A 19730-nucleotide genomic window follows, 5' to 3' on the forward strand; every position below is an offset into this window, starting at 1 on the left:
TTCTAATATAATAGTGGCTTTAGATCTTAACTGTTATCTCGACCCCTTCCTACATATATCCTCTACACAACTAGTGTCAGAAAGACCATCCTCAAAACTATTTGGTGCTCTGCAAGCCAGGCTAATAATTTGAGTTCGCTATGTGAGCTAATGCTTGTGGAGGATTTTAAAAACTCTGTTCCTGAGTGTATTGCTCTTTATTTAGGTGAACAGAGGGTTTCCACTTTACAGCAAACTGCCACCTTGGCAGATAAGTTTAAGCTGACTCATAAAGCCAATGCTGTATGACATGATATCCCTCTGTGCCGTAGTACATCTTGGAGAGCTAGGAGTGGGCCAGTTAACAAGGCTAATGTAACTGTGGTTTTAAGATCTAGGGCCAAACTGTGTTTCTTCTGCCACAAGCCTGGCCATGTGGTTGCTAATTGTGTGAAACTGGCACTTAAGCGGAAAACGCATCCGAAGGGAAGAAGTCCTGATTTGAAAACAGTCAGTCGTGGTTCCCAAACTGACAAGGTTGTCAGGCCCAGCAAAAGACCACACTTGGGGCATAGTTGCTTAAGGGGCTCATGTGGTCAGTGTAAGAGGTGAACTAACCCTGAGCTGCCACTGGTTGACCATTTCTCAGGACCTCAAAATAACCTGCAGTGTGACAGATTGTGTATAACACCACCACTCAGACCTGCACACCTGGCTAACAAACATGCCTGTACCCCTGACCTGAGGAATCATCTGAAAACTGTTCCAGTAAGGTCTTCTAGTTGCCTGCTGGGTTCTCCACATGTGATGGCTAAAAAAATTCCTGGCTACCAGATGGGAGACTGTTTTGACGGTCTGGGGCCACCCTCAGTCAGTGTTTTAAACCCACTGAGATGGGGTTGGCAGCTTCCGCAGGCAATGCCTAACTGTTGCTGTGGGGTTTGGCAGGTGAAAAGCCTACAAATTTGGTGGTGCAACGGTTATGGACTTGATTAATTGTTTTGGTTATCGTAACGGGTAGAACCATTTGACAAACCATGGGTTTGTATTTATGGGAGGGGGTGTTACGGCCCTAGCAGGGCCTCTTCCTGAAGTAGCCTGTGTGGGCGTGTCCTACCAGCTCTAATGCCTTAGGTGTCACCTTTTTCTTTTGTACAGCTGACTCACATCAGCAATTAAAGGTATTTAAGCCCAGAGAAAGGTGAGCTCTGGGCCAGAGTGCCATGTTAGTGGTTGCAGCTAGTGAGCTGTGTGTTTGCAGCTAGTGAGCTGCGTTCGGTGGCTGTTTACTCCTGCCAGTGTTTGGTGACTAAACTCTTTTTTTGACTTACTTTTCAGTTTATTGACCAACGCTTGAGTTTTGTTTGTTTCCTTAAATGGTGATAGCGGCTTGTCCGTTTCTTTCACTTGAGTTATTAATAGAAACTTTAATAAAACTCTTTAATTTAACCCTTTTGCCTCCTTGTCTCCTTTTTCCGACATTTTTTGTTACTTTCCCTCATCGCCTTGACTCTTTTAGGGGAACGTAACACTGACCCTGCTAACTTTAGGCTGATAGCACTTCAAAATTTTGACCGTAAGATAGTTACAAAAATCCTGGCTGCTAGATTGAACAAACATTTGGCAAACATTATTCATCCTGACCAGATGGGGTTTATCCCTGGTAGACTTTCCTTTTTCAATGTTAGGCTCAATATTAGACTCAATATCATCTATTCCGACTATAAAAATTCTAAGGGAGCCTCTGCTCTAGCCATGAATGCACATAAAACATTTGACCAGGTCGAGTGGCCTTACATGTTTGAGTCACTGCGCAGATTTGGATTTGGTGAATCTTTCATTTCTTGGGTGAAACTGATTTACACAGAACCAATGTGCTCTATTTTGACAAATAACAACCGGTCTGCCCCATTCCTTCTGCAGCGCTCGGTGCAGCAGGGCTGTCCACTATCCCCAGCACTCTTTGCCATCGTTTAGGAGCCTCTCGCTGTGGCTATAAGAGAGCATCCAGATATCAAGGGGCTCCAGGTTGGAGGTGTTGAATCATTAGTTTGTATGCTGATGATGTAATACTGTACTTGCAGGATGCTGAACAATCAGTTCCTCTGCTCCTCAGCCTGATTACAGCTTTTGGTAAATTATCACGATATACCATCAACCATTCAATTAAGATGATTTCTCTTCCCAAATCTTTATATCTATATCAAAATCTCCCCATTTATCTTACAGCGGCCTTTTTCAAACATTTGGACTCAGTCATTCAGTCCAATATTTGGAATAGTAAAAGGGCTAGAATCTCTAAAGTGCATTTGCAGAAAACCAAGAGAGAAGGAGAGCTGGGCCTGCCAGTTTTAAACATTACTACTAGGCTGCTAATATCAGAGTGTTAGTGTTCTGGCAGCAGGACTCCCCTGATGACCAGGCATCAACGCCCCCATTGTGGGTTAGACTGGAAGCTGAATAAGTGAACAATTCCTCCCTGTCGGCTATGTTATTTACCAAGTTTGAAAAATTGGACTCTTATAAATGTCTGGGTTTTGTATTAAAACAATCCATTAGAATCTTGAATTAGATTAGACGTTTTTTGGAACTGCCAGACACATCTGTACAGATGCCAATATGTTTCAATCATGACTTCATGCCTCCTTGGCAAGATAAGACTTATCATGACTGGAGAGAAAAGGGTTTACTGTCTATTAAGGATATGTATATTGATAATAAATCTTTTTTATTTGGTAAACTAAAAGGGAAATATAATCTGCCACATTCAAACTTTTATAGATATCTGCAGGTCAAGTATTACATCCCATTCAAGTTTAAAGACTTTGCAACTCTACCATCGGAGCACGGGATCTATGAAATCCTCAAGAGCCGACCTGATTCCAGACATCTTATCACAAAAACTATACAATTATTTGGTGACTCTATTGTAGTGCATACCGTTGGGACTAGGCAGGCTTGGGAGAAAGAATCGGGGATGAAGGTGCCTGAAGTGTCTGTCCAAAATCCACTCCTGCTCTATAAACAGCAGACACCAATTAATTCAATTTAAAATCCTCCACCGGTTACACTATTCTAAGGTCAGACTGCACAAAATTTTTCCTTCTGTCTCCCCAATATGTGACAGGTGTAGACAGACAGAAGGTACGTTGTTCCATGCCTTTTGGTCTTGTCCCTCATTAACAGGCTTTTGGTTTAAAATATTTGACTGGTACTCCAAGGCATATATGAATCCTCTACAGCCCGAACCTGAACTTGTAATTTTTGGGTGTTCTCTGACGTCAGAGCTACTCCCAACTGCAGGAGCCACTGGAGCTAGGTTTGATTGTCGCCAAGAAATTAATACTGAGGGAATGGAAGTCCCCCACCCCTCCTTCCTTTCAGTTGTGGGTAACAGACATGATGTCCATAATACAAATGGAAAGGTTCAGCAAAAACTCAAAAGATTCTCTTCTGAAAGTTTGGAACCCCTTTTAGGAATACTTTGCAAAATCCAGATTGGGCTGAACTAGACTCAGATTTGTAAACTTTTATCAACTTCAGCTTTTTGTATTTTATTCTGTATTGTGAAGTGCAATTTTGTTTGAATTAATTGTTTTTTTTCCTGTAATGCATCTGAGCCAGTTTGTGTCTGTCTTTGTTTTGGGTTTGTTTTTGTTTTATTTTTTGAAAATTTCAAACAAAATTATCAAGATGATGTTAGGATGGAGGAGGACGGAGATGATATCCATAAAAAGCTGACTGATCTTAGAATAAATGCAGTTGAAGAAGCTGTCCAAGTGAGTAGAGGAACAGTACAGAAGACAATGGTACCGAATGCAGCAGTAAAGGACAGAAAGAGCATTCAGGCAGCTTAAAAGAAACACAATATAAAGAAGGCTCAGCAGTAATGAGGAAAGAGGAAAATTAAAAGAACATACTGGCAGGAATACTGCAGTAATTTAGGAAGAAGCACACCTATTGAGAATGTGTGGAGTCAGGAAACAACTGCAGAATCCAGTATTAGTAGGTCAAGGAACAATAGGAAGTATGAATTCAAAAAAGCAGAGATCCTGGCTAAAAAAGTTAATCAAATCCTTTGTGGAAATAATTGAACTGATGAAGATTGGTGTGAGAGAGAACAAAAACAAATCATGTTGAAATGTAAAATCAGGAAAATCCTGGAGAAGATGATAGATCTAATGTTAATTTTGTAAAGTGTGAATTCAAAGCAGCTCATAAATGCATAAAACGTACTTCCCCTAGAAGGATCAAGTGTGTTAAATCATGATGAAGCAGTTAGGGGATGAAAGACTGAATGTTCTGCTGCTCTTAGATTAGATTAGATGAAACTTTATTAATCCCTCGGGTGGGTTCCTTAAGGAAATTCAGTTTCCAGTAGCATAGCACCGACAGAAATTACATGTTACAGATACAATAAAGGGGGATGAGAGTAAGGATATAAGCAAAAATATACCATATATACAAATATGCACATATATAAATATAGAATATATAATATGGATTAATATAAAATGGAAATAAAATAAATACATGCTATGCTGCATGGGGATGCTGCACCCACTCAGAGGTCATGCACAGTAATCACACTGACACCAAGAGAAGAAAAACAGCTGGCAGCAAAGGCAGGGAGGTGTCCTTTCCAGGAGAAGAGGAATATAAAGATGGGGGCGATCGTGGCTCAAGAGTTGGGAGTTCGCCTTGTAATCGGAAGGTTGCCGGTTCGAGCCCCAGCTTGGATACTTCAACCTGTTGCCTACTGGTGGTGGTCAGAGGGCCCGGTGGCGCCAGTGTCCCGCAGCCTCGCCTCTGTCAGTGCGCCCCAGGGTGGCTGTGGCTACAATATAGCTTGACCATCACAAGTGTGTGAATGTGTGTGTGAATGGGTGGATGACTGGATGTGTAAAGCACTTTGGGGTCCTTAGGGACTAGTAAAGCGCTATACAAATACAGGCCATTTACCAATGAATCAGTCATATTTCATACTGATACTGATAGCGATAGATCCAGATCATCAGCAGTTTGATCCACATATGGATTTAAGTGTAGTTGTAAAAATGTTGGACTGTTCCTTTATCAGTATCTAACAGTATGTATATGAGAGCGATGCAATGTCCATGTGTGCATGCTGAAAGAGACTGTGCTGGTCTGACCCCCCTCCTCCTTTCAGGGTGGAGCCTGCTGGAGTCCAATGGTTGACACCAGGGCTGAAGAAGTGTAAGTGTGTATTTAATGTGATTCATGAAAACAAAGCAGTACACATTCAACCATCTTCAAACTGTCACATCACTCATTCACATCTGTGATGTCAGGAGTCATCATTAAAGTGTCAATCAATGAACAAATGATGGATCAATAACTGCAGCTGGATTGTGTTTGTTCTCTCCATCAGATTCCTGTCAACTCACAATCGACACAAACACAGTACACAGAGAACTTAAACTGTCTGACAACAACAGGAAGGTGACACGTGTGATAGAGGAGCAGTCATATCCTGATCATCCAGACAGATTTGATGTTCATCCTCAGCTGCTGTGTAGAAATGGTCTGACTGGTCGCTGTTATTGGGAGGTCGAGTGCAGAGGAGACATTTATATATCAGTGAGTTACAGTGGAATCAGAAGGAAAGGAGGGAGTAATGACTGTGTGTTTGGATGGAATGATCAATCATGGAATCTGCTCTGCTCTGGTGATGGTCCTCGTTCTGTCTGGCACAATAACAAAGAAACATCCATCTCCTCCTCCTTCTCGTCCTCTGTCCCTAACAGAGTAGCAGTGTATGTGGACTTTCCTGCTGGCACGCTGTCCTTTTACAGAGTCTCCTCTGACATTCTGATCCACCTCCACACCTTCAACACCACATTCACTGAACCTCTTTATCCTGGTTTTTATGTCTGGTCTGGTTCCTCAATGTGTCTGTGCTGAGTTGAGCTTGACCTTCCTTGATAATTCAGGATGGAAGGATATCATGCACAGAATTTGAGTTTCTCAATTGTTCAATTATTCCCTTAAGAGTGGGGAGTGATAACAGCTCAAAGTGAGAAAAGGTGGACATGCATCCTAAAACCGGAACAGGGTTCAGCACAAGACAGTGAGAGTGTGAAGCCTTCAGTAATAAAACTTTTCCACTAAAATGATTAAGAAATTGCTCACAGAGAGCCTGAGAGGCCGAGCTCAAAGAGTCCGGACAGAGATTTATCACTGAATTAAATTTTGAATAACATTTGGGGGTTGTGGCTATTAGTCTCAATAATATCTTAAGCTGCTTTAGCTGCCTTTACGGAGTTCTGGTATAGAAAGCGGCTCCTACAAAGAATGTCATAGGTCGTGTCTGCTGTAAATCCTTTCAGATTTACAGCAGACACGACGTAAGGCTCGTATAGTGTCATTTAGGCTTGGTTGATAAGAAGTTCTGGGACGTTTCATCTTTATAGGGGCCACAGTATCTAAGATGGAACAACAGGTGGATAGCATAGCGTTGGCAAAATCATCAACCAAGGGAGGTGTGTAACAGTTAATATCAGTGAAATCTGGATCAAAAAAGGCAAAGTTTAGAAATGCCGTAATGAAGTTAGCCACAGTCTCAGAGTTAATGATACGTACAGGGCGATGACAGCCTTTAGAATTTAAATCAATTGCACACAGCTCAACATCAAACATGACCAAAAAATGGTCAGAAATACCAGCATTATCAATGTCCATAGTACAAATATCCAAAGCATATGAGAGGAACCAATCCAAAGTATGGCCTTTACGATGAGTTGGTTCCCAGACCCACTGTGTAAGGTTAAAAGAGTCAATTAAGGCAAGAAAATCCTTGGCTAGGGGGTCATCAGCACAACAAATATGTATGTTAAAATCTCCAGTAATAAGAGCTTGGTCATAACCTAGTAAAAATGAACCCACGAAGTCAGCAAATTCACAAATAAAAGACCTATTATATTTAGGTGGTCGATAAATCATAGCACATAGAATCGTTGGGGGTCCAGCAAGCTCCAATAATTGAACCTCAAAACTAGAATAGGTAGGAGAGGGCAGTTGCCGAACTTTAAGTTTGTTTTTAACAACAACAACAACAACAAACTTTATTTATAGAGCACATTTAAAAACAGCGGTATACCAAAGTGCTTAACATAAGAGACGGAGAAGTAACACGAGTATTATAACGCTTTAGCAAAGTATCAAATATACTCACAGGTCAATGCCACTAATAAACAGGGGTAATATAAAATGCATATCAAAATAAAAACATAATAAAAGCACAAGCCATAAAAAAATATGTATAAGAAAAAATAGAGTAAGTCTAAAAGTCAGGTGCGAGCATTAACAAGCAGGAAAGGCGAGATTAAACAAATAGGTTTTTAACCGTGATTTAAAAGATTGGATGGAATCAGACGCCCGGATCACAATCGGAAGGTTATTCCACAACTCTGGTGCAGCCAGGGCAAACGCTCGGTCACCTCTAGACTTCAGCCGAGATCTAGGCTGCACCAAGAGTAACTGAGTAGATGATCTTAATGCTCTGGCAGGAACTTACGATTTAAGGAGTTCCTTAAGGTAGCTCGGTGCTGTGTTGTTGGTCATTTTAAACGTGAGCAGCAGTATTTTAAATTGGATGCGGTAAAAACAGAGGCCATGCCTCCACCTCTTCCCGAGGGTCTCAGTGAACTGAAGAACACACAGTCCAGAGATAGTAGCTCTGAAAAGGAAGAGGACTCACCAGGACGAATCCAAGTTTCAGTCAATAACAGAGCATCAAGCCGAGAGGTGAGGAAGAGGTCATTTAAGATGAAGGTTTTATTCACCAGCGATCTTGCGTTTAATAAAGCCATCCGAGAGATTGGCATCTTATGTCTGCTGGAAGCACGTCTTAGCTGGCTTAAATACCTGTGCCGTACACCATCACTGGGGATCCAAACACGAACAGGCAGAGAAACCGGACAGGCTTGTTTACTGACCGGACAGATCCAGCGATGGTTGAGCAGCCTGAAGGATGATGGATCCTGAGCAGATGGAAGTCGTATAATCCCCGCGGTGGTGAGGGAATTAGCTGCAGCTGATTCCCTCACCTTAAATCACCTTGTTGTTGAATTGTGCTATACAAATAAACTTGCCTTGCCTTGCCTTGCCTTAAAGCGTAAGCCTTAAAGCGAACCCAAAACCCACTCCATTTGCCCCGCTTCCTATAGCGCTTCTTAGGCAGGGAGCAGAGAGGGGAACCATATGAACCAGTGGAAGAGATGATATGTGGAAAGGTAGCGTCTCCCAAATTCCAGCCTTGATCCAACCCAGCATTGGGGGGAAAACGAAGATTTAACAGAGTATCCCGGTCATAAGTGATTAATGCATAACCATCTGGGGGGCATAGTGCCAGACATAGCTGGACTTGCCATTGGGCATACCAGGCATTTGCCTGGTGAGCCGATGGTAATTTCTCGTTTTAAATGGGCTGATGTTTTTTTGTTGTTGTCTTTTTTTTCCCGTAACAGTGTAAACTGTGAAAGGTGGCGGATTGGACAGATGCTGGCAGATGTGTAAAAATAACTCAATTGTTTGGTAGTAGCTATGGTGGAGCTTTCACAGATTCAGTAAAATTAGCAAGTGGTGGAGGCCAGCAGGTGGATAAGGGAAAGGGGAGGGGGAGGAGGAGAGACCCGCCGGTCCGACTGTCAGGTGAACTGAGCTTCAGGTAAGAAGTTATGACCTGCAGTCTATTTGGGTCAGATATAAGCCAAGTTTAGGTGTAGTTTATTTTCGTTGTGCTAACTTTTTACAGTCAGTTACAATAACTCGTACTGTGTACAGCTGGGCGGGTGCTATGATGTGACTGGTGAACTTTATTTTATTCATAAGGTTAGTTAGTAGAGTTGCAAACCGTCCGGTAAAAAACGGAATCCTCTATTCAGAGTTAATATTATGCATTTCGTATGGAGCTGAAAATAAACGCGATTTGTCCTGTACTTCAGCTACAATAAAAAAAAAGACAAAAAGCTGGAGTTATTCTGCGTCTTTACGCTGTCAGCTGCCTCTTCTTGTCTCTCTCCTCCCTCTCCTGCTGCTACTTCAATCACGAAACTGATCAATGATCAGCTGATCAGCGTTTCTGCCGCAAGTCCCGTCTCTCTTGGTTGTTTATCTCCCACTTTGCACCAGAAGGAGGAAACTAGCGGAGGTCGCGTTGAACAGCAGAAGCGCCTTTAAACTTGATGAGCTGTTGTTAGAATTTATTTAATATTACTTTCTAGGATCAGCTGATGTTTGTTGGAGCCACAGACGTAAAAGCTGCTGGTCATCGGTTTGGTTGTCTGGTGAGAGGGAAACATGAAGATGAAACCAGGAGATGTCCGTACTTAATCATCAGAGCTGAACAGGCGATGGAGAAACAGGTTTACCTTTTCGGTGACATGAATGGGTAATTTTTTTCAGGGTCCCAACATAATTTCTTCAGATGAAAGTACTGTACATGATGCCAGTATTTTCCCACATTTTCTAGATTCTGTACACCAGTACTTTGTGCAAAATGCCATCAAAAAGTCAATTAAGTTTTATTCTTTCTCACCTGTCTTTCTGTCTCCTTTCACTTTTTAAAGGTTGCCATGTTAGAAAAAATATTTTGCCCTGCCATGCTGTTTATTGATGTGGTAAATAAATAGTTTATGAAAATATCACTAAATCTGTCATTTATTATTTTTAATATTCAGTAATGGTCATGTCTCACCTCTAGTCTTCTCTGTCTTAATTTCAGGTTTCCACCATATGTTGTAGATAGTTCAGGAGGTTAACTCAACCAAGGAGTCTTTGGGTTTCGGCTAAGTACTGTTTAGAATACCAGAATAGGGAGGATGGTGTAGGTTTAAGTTTATTAGATGGATACATATGTACCAACAAGTCAGTGTACATCACTGTCACAACGACGTTTGTTTTCATTCAAAGGCTTTATGGTTTTTCCTATAGTACCTGGTGGGCCGGTCTCTAGCCAAAATGCCCGGGCTGATTTTTTGTACCAGTCCAGCCCTGGTGCCAGAAAGATAACAAAAAATAAACAAATATCAAGGAAAAGAGATCGACAACAGAGATGAGGACGGCCTGCCGTACACACTGGCGTCATCTTTGAACTAGAGATGGACCGATCAGATATTAAGCTTATCAGAGGGCAGTAAAGACCGCCAAAAACTCCTATTTTTCACAACTTATTGCTGTTAATTCACATAACCCTCGTGTTCTGTATAATACCATTAATTCTGTACTGAATGCAGAGGATCATGTTCTTTTGCAATCTTCTGAGGTTATATGTAATAGGTTTCTTAATTTGTTTGTGGATAAGGTTGCCAGTTTGAGACCCTCCACTTTATCTTCTGTTGGAAGCAGCCGGCCCTCTCCCCTTTCGACGGGTTGTGTGTGAGACTTTAAATCATCAAACTGTAAATTATAAATTTTAAATTGTTATTGATCCCTTTACTCCTGGTCCTAAAGTGTATATTTATTTTCTTACTCTTCTTATATTTATTGTTTGTTTACTTGCACTACTGTAACTGGAGCCTCGTCGTCTCGTCTCTATATACTGGACTGTATGTAGCAGAGATGACAATAAAGTTTACTTTGACTTCAGCAGCGAGCAGGCGCACAGAGGGGTCTCGCGCTCACTTTTCGCAGATAGAATTTCGAAAAAACATCAGTGCAAATTATAAGTCTGTATCATGATGTCTGGTGTTTTTGTGTTTGTTGGTTTGTTTTTAGTTTGTTTTATTTTGTGAGTTGGTTATTAGATGCTGCTCCAGCCGGTCAGAGAATCCCCCGCCGCCCCGCCCTCTCCTCCCTGTGCTGCAAGCAGCAAGCACACCTCGCAAACGGAGGGCGCCCTTACTCCCAGCAAATGGGCGATAGAAAACCGATCGGTGCCTATGCCATTCCCAATATGCGCTGGCATGACGTCGGGGCAGCATGAGTACAAGCATTTTTTTTTTTTTTTTTTTTTTTTTTTGCCGATGCCCACGACGCTGCCCCCCAACACGATGCCGCCCCGGGTAACCGCCCGTGTTGCCCGTATCTAAAACCGCTACTGTTTCCTACTGTTGGACCACATATTTTGAACATAATCAATACCAGCCTTTTGTCAGGTCAAGTACCAAGTAAGTTTAAGCATGCAGTTATTTATCCCTTACTTAAGAAGCCAGGCTCAGATATTTCAGTAATGTCAAATTTTAGACCCATCTCTAAACTTCCTTTTCTGAGTAAGATCTTGGAAAAGGTTGTTCACACTCAGCTGATGGATTATCTAAACAACTCTCAAATGTTTGAAGTTTTTCAGTCTGGCTTTAGGCCGTTTCATAGCACAGAGACAGCTCTCATAAAGGTTATGAACGATATCCTGGTAGCGACAGACTGTGGTAAACACGTAGTGCTTATACTACTAGATATGACTGCTGCATTTGACACAGTGGATCACGACCTGCTGATCTCTCGATTACAGCATTGTGTGGGCATTTCTGGCTTGGCACTCCTGTGGATAAAATCATATCTCTCAAACAGGAGCTTCTGTGTTAAGTTGGGCTCGTCATCGTCCTCTGTGGCCCCTCTGCCATGGGGTGTACCACAGGGATCTATTCTTGGGCCATTACTGTTTTCATTGTATCTCCTGCCACTGGGTGCAATCTTTCATAAACATAAAGTTTCATTTCATCTATATGCTGATGATTGCCAGCTTTATTTTCCTTTCAGTCATTCTGATAGCTCCCCACTTAGACTCCTGCTTGATTGCCTCAGTGATTTTAAGTCATGGATGGCTCAAAACTTTTTAAATTTTAATGAACGTAAAACGGAAGCAATTCTGTTTGGCTCGAATCGTTCCTCTGATATCCCTGATGTTGACCTTGCTGCTCTGACCCCTCACTTGAAGAGCTCGATTACCAATCTTGGGTTAAAAATCAACTCTGCACTTACCTTTGATGGCCACGTGAATGGGGTGGTGAAATCATCATTCTATCAACTCGGGCGTCTGTCGAAGGTTAAACCTTTTCTTTCAAGGCGTGACTTGGAGACTGTTATTCAGGAGGAGGAGACTGAGCGTTCTCTATCGTGGGTCCTAAGCTTTGGAATAATCTTCCTCTTCACATTAGGCAATCGACGTCAGTGCTGGTTTTTAAATCCAGATTGAAAACGCATTTTTATTCACTGGCTTTTGACTCAGTGGTTGACTGACTTGTATTTTATTGTTTTCGCTATGTTTATTATTTTATCGTATTTATTATTCTTATGGTATCTATTATGTTTCTATTGTTCAGCACTTTGGTCAGCCTTTTGTGTTTTTAAAGTGCTATATAAATAAACAATGATGATGATGATGATATTACGTATTGGTATCGGTCCGATACTGACGTAAATTACTGGCTCGGATATCAGAGAGAAATAAAAAATGTAATCCGATCCATTAAATATCAAAAAAGCACCTCACAAAACTTGCGACACGGCATAACTCAGCTCATAACCGTAGCACGTCGGAGCAATGTGCTCTCTTGATAGAGTGGCTGTGTGTATTTGGAGCCAGCATTTCATCTCCGATGAAGTTATCCCAGAGAGAAGTAAAGCAAGTGTGTAAGTTCGTCTCTGAATGTTTGTAAAGCATTCCCACGTTAAGCTTAACAACCAATATATGGAGCGACTGCCTCTTCTCTCTCCTTCCCTCTCCTGTTGCTACTTCAATCATGAATCTGATCAATGATCAGCTGATCGGCTTTTCTGTCACGAGTCCGTCTCTCGTCTTTGTTTTTGGCCCACTTTGCACCAGAAAGAGGAAACCAGCAGCTGAATAACAGCAGCACGTTTAACCTTGATAAGCTATTGTTAGAATGTATTTAATATTACTTTCTACACCAGGATCCTTTTCTACATAGCTGACGGCTGGTAACTGTACAGGGGCTGATCTAGCAAAGTTTAGCTAGGGGGGCCGATAGGGCATTAACAGGGAAAAGGGGGGCACAAAGACATACTTTTCTTTCTTATTCTCATTTAAAATGTCTAGCTTTTAATAAATAATTATCTGAATCTTAAACCAAAGTTTTAATCTGATGTAAAATGTATAGAAGTTGTGAGATTATTCTGTTATCATATGTTATCTTATATCTGTAGTTAAAGTAGTTGAATTATGTTAACTGCTGTAGGTCATATAATTTCCTTTAGTTTAGATGGTGTGCTGTGTATGTAGTTTAGTTCTCATTATACTTTTGGGTTAAAAGAACATATTCATTTTGTAGTTCATTAGATAAAGTGTGCATCACTCTGTATCCTTGATCTGCTGTGAATGTCTCACACTGTGTTCTTGACATGTTTTACTGCTGAATCATGAAAAGAAAGGTTGTATGCAGGAGACTCTGTGTCTAGGACAGGGGAGACAGACCACATTCCATACCCACACCTTTACAGAGAGCAGAAAGACAGGGAGCCGAGGTCATAACTTAGGCGCCGTAACAGAGAAAGAATGTGAATGTTTAGGCTTTTACGACTAGGTGGGGGCCACTAGAGGCTATAAGAGCTTGAGTAACCCTCCACCATTTTGAGAAATGCGGCAACCCTCTGTCAGCATCTCTCCCGTCCGGACGTTCTAATGCTCTTAAGTGTTGAATTGTATGGAAATAAATGATTGTTGATTGAGCATTTATACACCGAGTATTGTCCTTCCTTCAGCCCAAAGATTAAAAGAATTGGGAGATTCCAACAAAGTCCATTACTGTATATAGTAACTGTTAAGTCTAATAAGCTATACTACTTTTTCCTTTGGGAAGATACCATCTGTGCAGTCTGCAATTCTGTTGAAAAAAGATGTTGAATCTATTTAATTATTCTTGAAAAATAATTTATTCTGTGCATTTTTTTTCACACTGCATCAAATTAAAGTTGATTACGTCGATTAAGCATCATGAGGTGGAGGGTGGTTCCCTATTTTTTTTTGCTGGGAGTTGGCAACCCTATTAGTTAGGTTGCTTAATATTTCTGCTAAGTACTCTTTAAAATACCAGAATAGGAAGGATGGAGTAGGTTTAAGTTTATTAGATTGATCAGTATTGCTGAACTATGAAATATTTTGGGTGCAGTGTATTTTTACATACATACAGGTATAACAGAATAGCTTTAGTGTTGTTGTTTATTTAAAGTTGAGTATGAACTTATACAAAATGCAGCAAGATATTAAAAAACTGTTTTATTGATTAAAAAACACACTACATTGGATTCATATCGTTATCGGCAGATATCTAAATTTATGATATCGGTATCGGACATAAAAAAGTGGTATCGTGCCATCTCTACTTTGAACGTTACCCCATGAAAATGAGAGTCTGCTGCTTCTACTTCTCTGAATCATAAAGACCAATCTCTTTATGAAAACAGTGTTGTTGGGGTAAGTTCACTTTGTATTTTGTTGTATGGTGCTCAAAGTCATCAACACATGTTTAGGAGGACGTTTCGCCAAACTGTGGAGCTCATACACGACTCACACGCCTGTACAAGCTCTGCATCTGTGATTTCCTGAAAACATGATCTATGTAACACATTCAGTGTTTTCTCTGAGATGTGGATAGTGTGGGTAAGACTTCTGACTCAGAAGTATATGTCACACTCAGAGACACAACAATGTTTTTATCAAATTCAAATTTTATTTGTCACATAAACAGTCATACACAGTACGATATGCAGTAAAATGCTTAGACAACTGCTCGTGACCTAAAGAAAAAAAAGGAGAGGCTATGAATAAGATAGGAAATAAATATGAAAATTAAAAAGGGGTAAATTTAATTAGGAAGGAATACAATAAAATAAAATATAAAAATTAAAGTTAAAAATGAAATAACTGTACAACACAAATTAGAATGAAGGGTAAATTTAACTGGGAAAGAATAAGATAAAATATATAAATTAAAGTTGAAAATAAAATATCTGTACAACAAAATACACAATACACAGTAAGGAAATATATAAGAATGTATGAAGAAATATATATATATATATATATATATATATATACATATATATATATACACATATATATACATATATATATATATATATGTATATATATATGTATATATATATACATATATATATATACATATATATATATACATATATATATGTACATATATATACATATATATATATATATATATACATATATATATATATATATATGTGTGTGTGTGTGTATACATATATATATATACATATACATGTCATCATTTTAAGTGGGGGAACTTGCACAATCGGTGGCTGACTAAATACTTTTTTTTTTTTTTTTTTTTTTATGTATTTATTTATGCAAGTTTCAAAATTTTTTTACACATTCACAAACAGCGGGACAGAAGAACACAGACAATAAAGACAATAACAACCAAAAAAAACAAACAAACAAACAAACAAAAAAAACAGAGCAACAAACCACACAACAGGGTACAAGGCCAGCACTTATTAAAAACAGCAGAGAAGCAAACAAAGCAACTGGTATACATGTCAAACAACTCACAATCTAGTGAGTCCAATCCACAAGATCAAATCCAAAGATCGCTAGGAGGAGCAGATAACAATCATGCAAAAACAGTTATGGGCAACAGCTCAGAATGAAAGCAGTTAAAACAATGTGGTCAGGACCCAGGGCGTGGACTGTCCTTCTTAATGTGGTCTATAAAGGGCCCCCATATCTTCCTGAACTTCTCCATGGAATCAGACGTAGAGAACCGAATTTCTTCCAGGTATAGACAGGAGACCATCTCCTCGAGCCACCTCTTGAAGCAGGGAGGGGAGGCAGATTTCCACTCCCCCAGAATCAAACGTTTGGCAATCACCATACCAAACATGAGGGCCTGTTGAACAGCAAAGGGAAGTGCCAAGGAGTCGCCGGAGCAGCCCAGGATCACCATAAGACAGTCAGGATACAGTTGCCTATCATAAACAGTGCTATAGAAACTAAAAATACTAGTCCAAAAGGCTGTAAGCGTAGAACAGGACCAAAAAAGATGCCCAAGAGTACCGTCCACAAGTTTACATTTATCACATTTGGGGGAAACGTTAGGAAAAATCTTGTTCAATTTGGTTTTGGAATAGTGCAGTCTATGGACAACCTTAAATTGAATTAACTGAAGCCGGGCGTTAACAGAGCATAGTTTTATCCGACTTAACACTTCAGCCCATAGATCGTCAGAGATAACCAAACCAGTGTCCCTTGTCCAAGCCTCTTTAATATGGCAAGAGGGGACTGCCGAAGAAAAAAGGTTGACAAGCCGAGAAATTAAGTGTTTTGAGGTGGGAGGTTCGTTCATCATATTGTAAAAGACATGCTGTATGGGGATGGTATCTAAATTTGAGAATGCTTGCTTGACATAATTCCTAATTTGTAAGTACCGAAAAAAATGACTTGTAGGGAGATTGTACTTTGTCTGAAGCTGAGCAAAAGAGGCAAAATGATTGTCGATATAAAGATCCTTTATAGCAATTAACCCTTTGACAGGCCATTGTTTGAAAGCAGCATCCATTGTACTAGGCGTAAAGCTAGGATTGTGGCAGATCGGGGCAAAAGTTGACACTACCGGGAGGTTCAAGATTCTCTTAATTTGATACAATATTTTTACGGAGTTGCAAAGAATAAAGTCATCACATGCACTTTTAATAACCGATTTTGAAAATAAGATAGCTGGCAAGGATGCTCCAGTGTGCTCGATAGCAGTGCTAAGCTCCAATTCGAGCCATTTAGGGCTGGACCTGCATCCCACAGCATCACCAACTATAGGCAGATTCCAGAAGACCCAGGCTCTGGCATTACAGGCCCAGTAATAATGTCTGAAAACTGGAAGGCCCAGACCACCCTCGTCCGAGGGCTTTTGCAAGTGAGACTTCGAGATGCGGGGGGGCTTGTAGGCCCAAACGAAAGGCATGATAATGGCATCCAATGCTTTGAAAAAGGAAGACCTGAGAAAAATAGGAACGTTCTGGAATAGGTACATGAATTTAGGGAGCACAACCATTTTGATTATATTGATACGGCCAATCATTGAAAGTGGGAGAAGTTTCCACCTATCTATCATACACTTGAGCTCATCAGTTAGAACCGAATAATTAAGCCTGAAGAGGAGTTTTGAGTTCCTAGGGATGTTAATACCCAGGTATGAAAAGTAATCCTGGGAGACCTTAAAGGGCAAACTAGACAGGAAATCAGGGCCCAGACCAGACGACAGCGGCATAAGAACAGACTTCTTCCAATTTATGGTGAACCCTGATAGGTGGCCAAAGCTGTCAATCAGCTTAAGAAGTGGAGGAAGGGAGATCTTTAAATCTGAAAGAGCCAATATGATATCATCTGCATACAGACCGATGGTGTACTCTGACGTGCCACAATTTATACCAGAGATATGGGAATTGGCTCTGATGGCAATGGCCAACGGCTCAAGAGCTAAAGCAAAAAGCATTGGAGAGAGGCAACAACCCTGCCTTGTCCCACGGTGTAAGAGGAACGGGAGCGACCTCTCATGGTTGGTAAGGACCGAGGAACGAGGGCAAGCGTAAAGCAACTTAATCATATTCAAAAAATTCGACCCAAAACCAAATTTTTCAAGAGTAGCAAACAAATAACTCCATTCCACTTGGTCGAAAGCCTGCTGGGCATCGAGTGAAATCACCGCAGAATTGGGCAGTGTCGTTGAGTACATCGCATTTAAGAGACATCTAGTATTAGAAAAAGAGAATCTATTGGGGATAAAACCCGATTGGTCAGGATGAATTATAGAGCCTATGTGCTTATTTAACCGGTTGGTTAGGACTTTAGCAATTATCTTTTGGTCTGAGTTGAGAAGACTTAGGGGACGATAGGAAGAAACATTAGTTTCGTCTCTGTCTTTTTTCAGGAGGAGACATATATGGGCATCGTAGAAAGAATGAGGGAATGAGCCGTTTAACACTGCGCAATTTACCATCCGAAGTAGCAGGGGAGCGATAACGTCAATATGTGTCTTATAAAGCTCTATCCCGAAACCGTCCGGACCACATGCTTTTCCATTAGGAAAGGAGCAGATTGCATTTCTAATTTCCTCCAGCGTAAAGTCTGCATCGAGTAAGCCCCGTGCAGCCTCAGGAAGAGTCGGGATGTCTAAAGCATTAAGAAAATTAGTGATTTCAGCAACTGTGGCCGTAGTACTAGATGTGTATAACTGACAATAAAAACTGCGAAATCTGTCATTTATCTGCTTGTGATCGGACAGCAACTGGCCAGTTGCAGAGAGAATTCTGTGTATCGCCCTTTCAGCTTGAATGCCCTTCAGCTGTCTGGAAAGCACCTTGTCAGCCTTTTCACCAAGCTCAAAATGCTTCTGTTTTAATCGACGAATACAATTCATGACCTGCTCCCCCAACATGTGGTTGTAGTCATATTTCAATTTGAGAATGGTATTAAGTGTGTCAGCAGCCCCGGTATCGCGATACTTCTCCTCCAACACAGACAGCTCTGCCTCAATATTAGTACGCAGCCTGAGTTTGTCCCTCTTCTGAGAAGCTTGATAAGCAATAATATGGCCTCTAATAACGACTTTAAAGGACTCCCACAAAACAGAGTCTGAAACTACACCATTATCATTAAATTGTAAAAATTCTGCGATTTTAGTAGATAGGTAAACCGTAAAAGAGTCATTTAGATATAAAGAGGGGTTAAATTTCCAATTGTATTGGGGGGTATATAGGTTGAAGTCAATTACCGTTGAGAGAGGTGCGTGGTCCGAAACTAAAATACTGTGATAAGTGGAACTAACCACTTTCGAAATAAGCCTGGAATCAATAAGAAAATAGTCAATTCTACTGAAGCTGCCATGGACAGGGGAGAAGAAAGAGTATTGCTTTTCTAACGGATGCTGGTGCCTCCAAATGTCAACCAAGTCCAAAGATTTAGTAAGAGTATTGAGTACAGAAACAGCTCTCAAGGTTGGGGCCAGGGACGCAGAAGACCTATCCAACAATGGATCGAAATAACAATTAAAATCACCACCGATAATGATATTATGGTCATTGTATTGTGAGACAAGATTGAATATTTTACTAAAGAAGTCAGGGTTGTCAAAATTAGGGGCATAGATGTTCAAGAGGACTACAGGGGTGGAGTTGACTGTACCTGTAACAAGTATGAACCTCCCACCTGGATCACATATCTGAGTTTTGAATATAAAAGGAATAGTTCTGCGAACAAGAATGGCAACCCCTCTCGCCCTGGAAGAAAAGGCGGACTGGTACACCTGTGACACCCATACCGATCTTAATCGCCTCTGCTCTGAAGGTTGGATATGGGTCTCCTGTAAAAAAATTATATCAGAAGACAGAGATTTTAAATGCGAAAATACTTTACCACGTTTAAGAGCTTTGCCCATACCCCGACAATTCCAGGTTGTAAAAGTGATGTGGCTCATCCCCATCTTAAGTGAGTGGATGGTGTACGACGATGTGGAAGGACAAAATGAAGGCTTTGAGGTTTGACAAATAAAGAGCTGGCACTTACATCAAAAAACAAAAACGACACATATTTAGAAACAAGTAGACCCCCCCCCCCCCTCCCACCCCCACCCACCCCACAAACCGCAGAAAAAAAGATAGCGGAACACCCCCAATATCCAACAGGGAGGCAGCCGGGAACCAGGGCCAGCCTGACTGAACACTAATACTCAAAGAAAATACCGTGGAGCCCCGTGCGCCCCACATATAATCTATTTAACAAACATGAAAAACAAAATTGT

The 19730-nt window shown here is 40.8% G+C and overlaps 1 protein-coding gene across 1 annotated transcript in view; it reads left to right on the forward strand.

Moving 5' to 3' along the window:
* The window catches only part of LOC113015942 (uncharacterized), a 60162-nt gene extending 46527 nt beyond the window's left edge, over window positions 1-13635 (forward strand). The window contains exons 17-18 of the mRNA XM_080297628.1: window positions 5150-5196; window positions 5372-13635. Of these exons, the coding sequence (XP_080153754.1) occupies window positions 5150-5196; window positions 5372-5904 (580 nt within the window). The 3' untranslated portion in view covers window positions 5905-13635. The remainder of the gene's footprint in view (window positions 1-5149; window positions 5197-5371) is intronic.
* Window positions 13636-19730: the final 6095 nt, after the last annotated feature.

This window comes from Astatotilapia calliptera, chromosome 23 (assembly GCF_964374335.1).
Source record: "Astatotilapia calliptera chromosome 23, fAstCal68.1, whole genome shotgun sequence".
Classification (NCBI taxonomy): Eukaryota; Metazoa; Chordata; class Actinopteri; order Cichliformes; family Cichlidae; genus Astatotilapia; species Astatotilapia calliptera.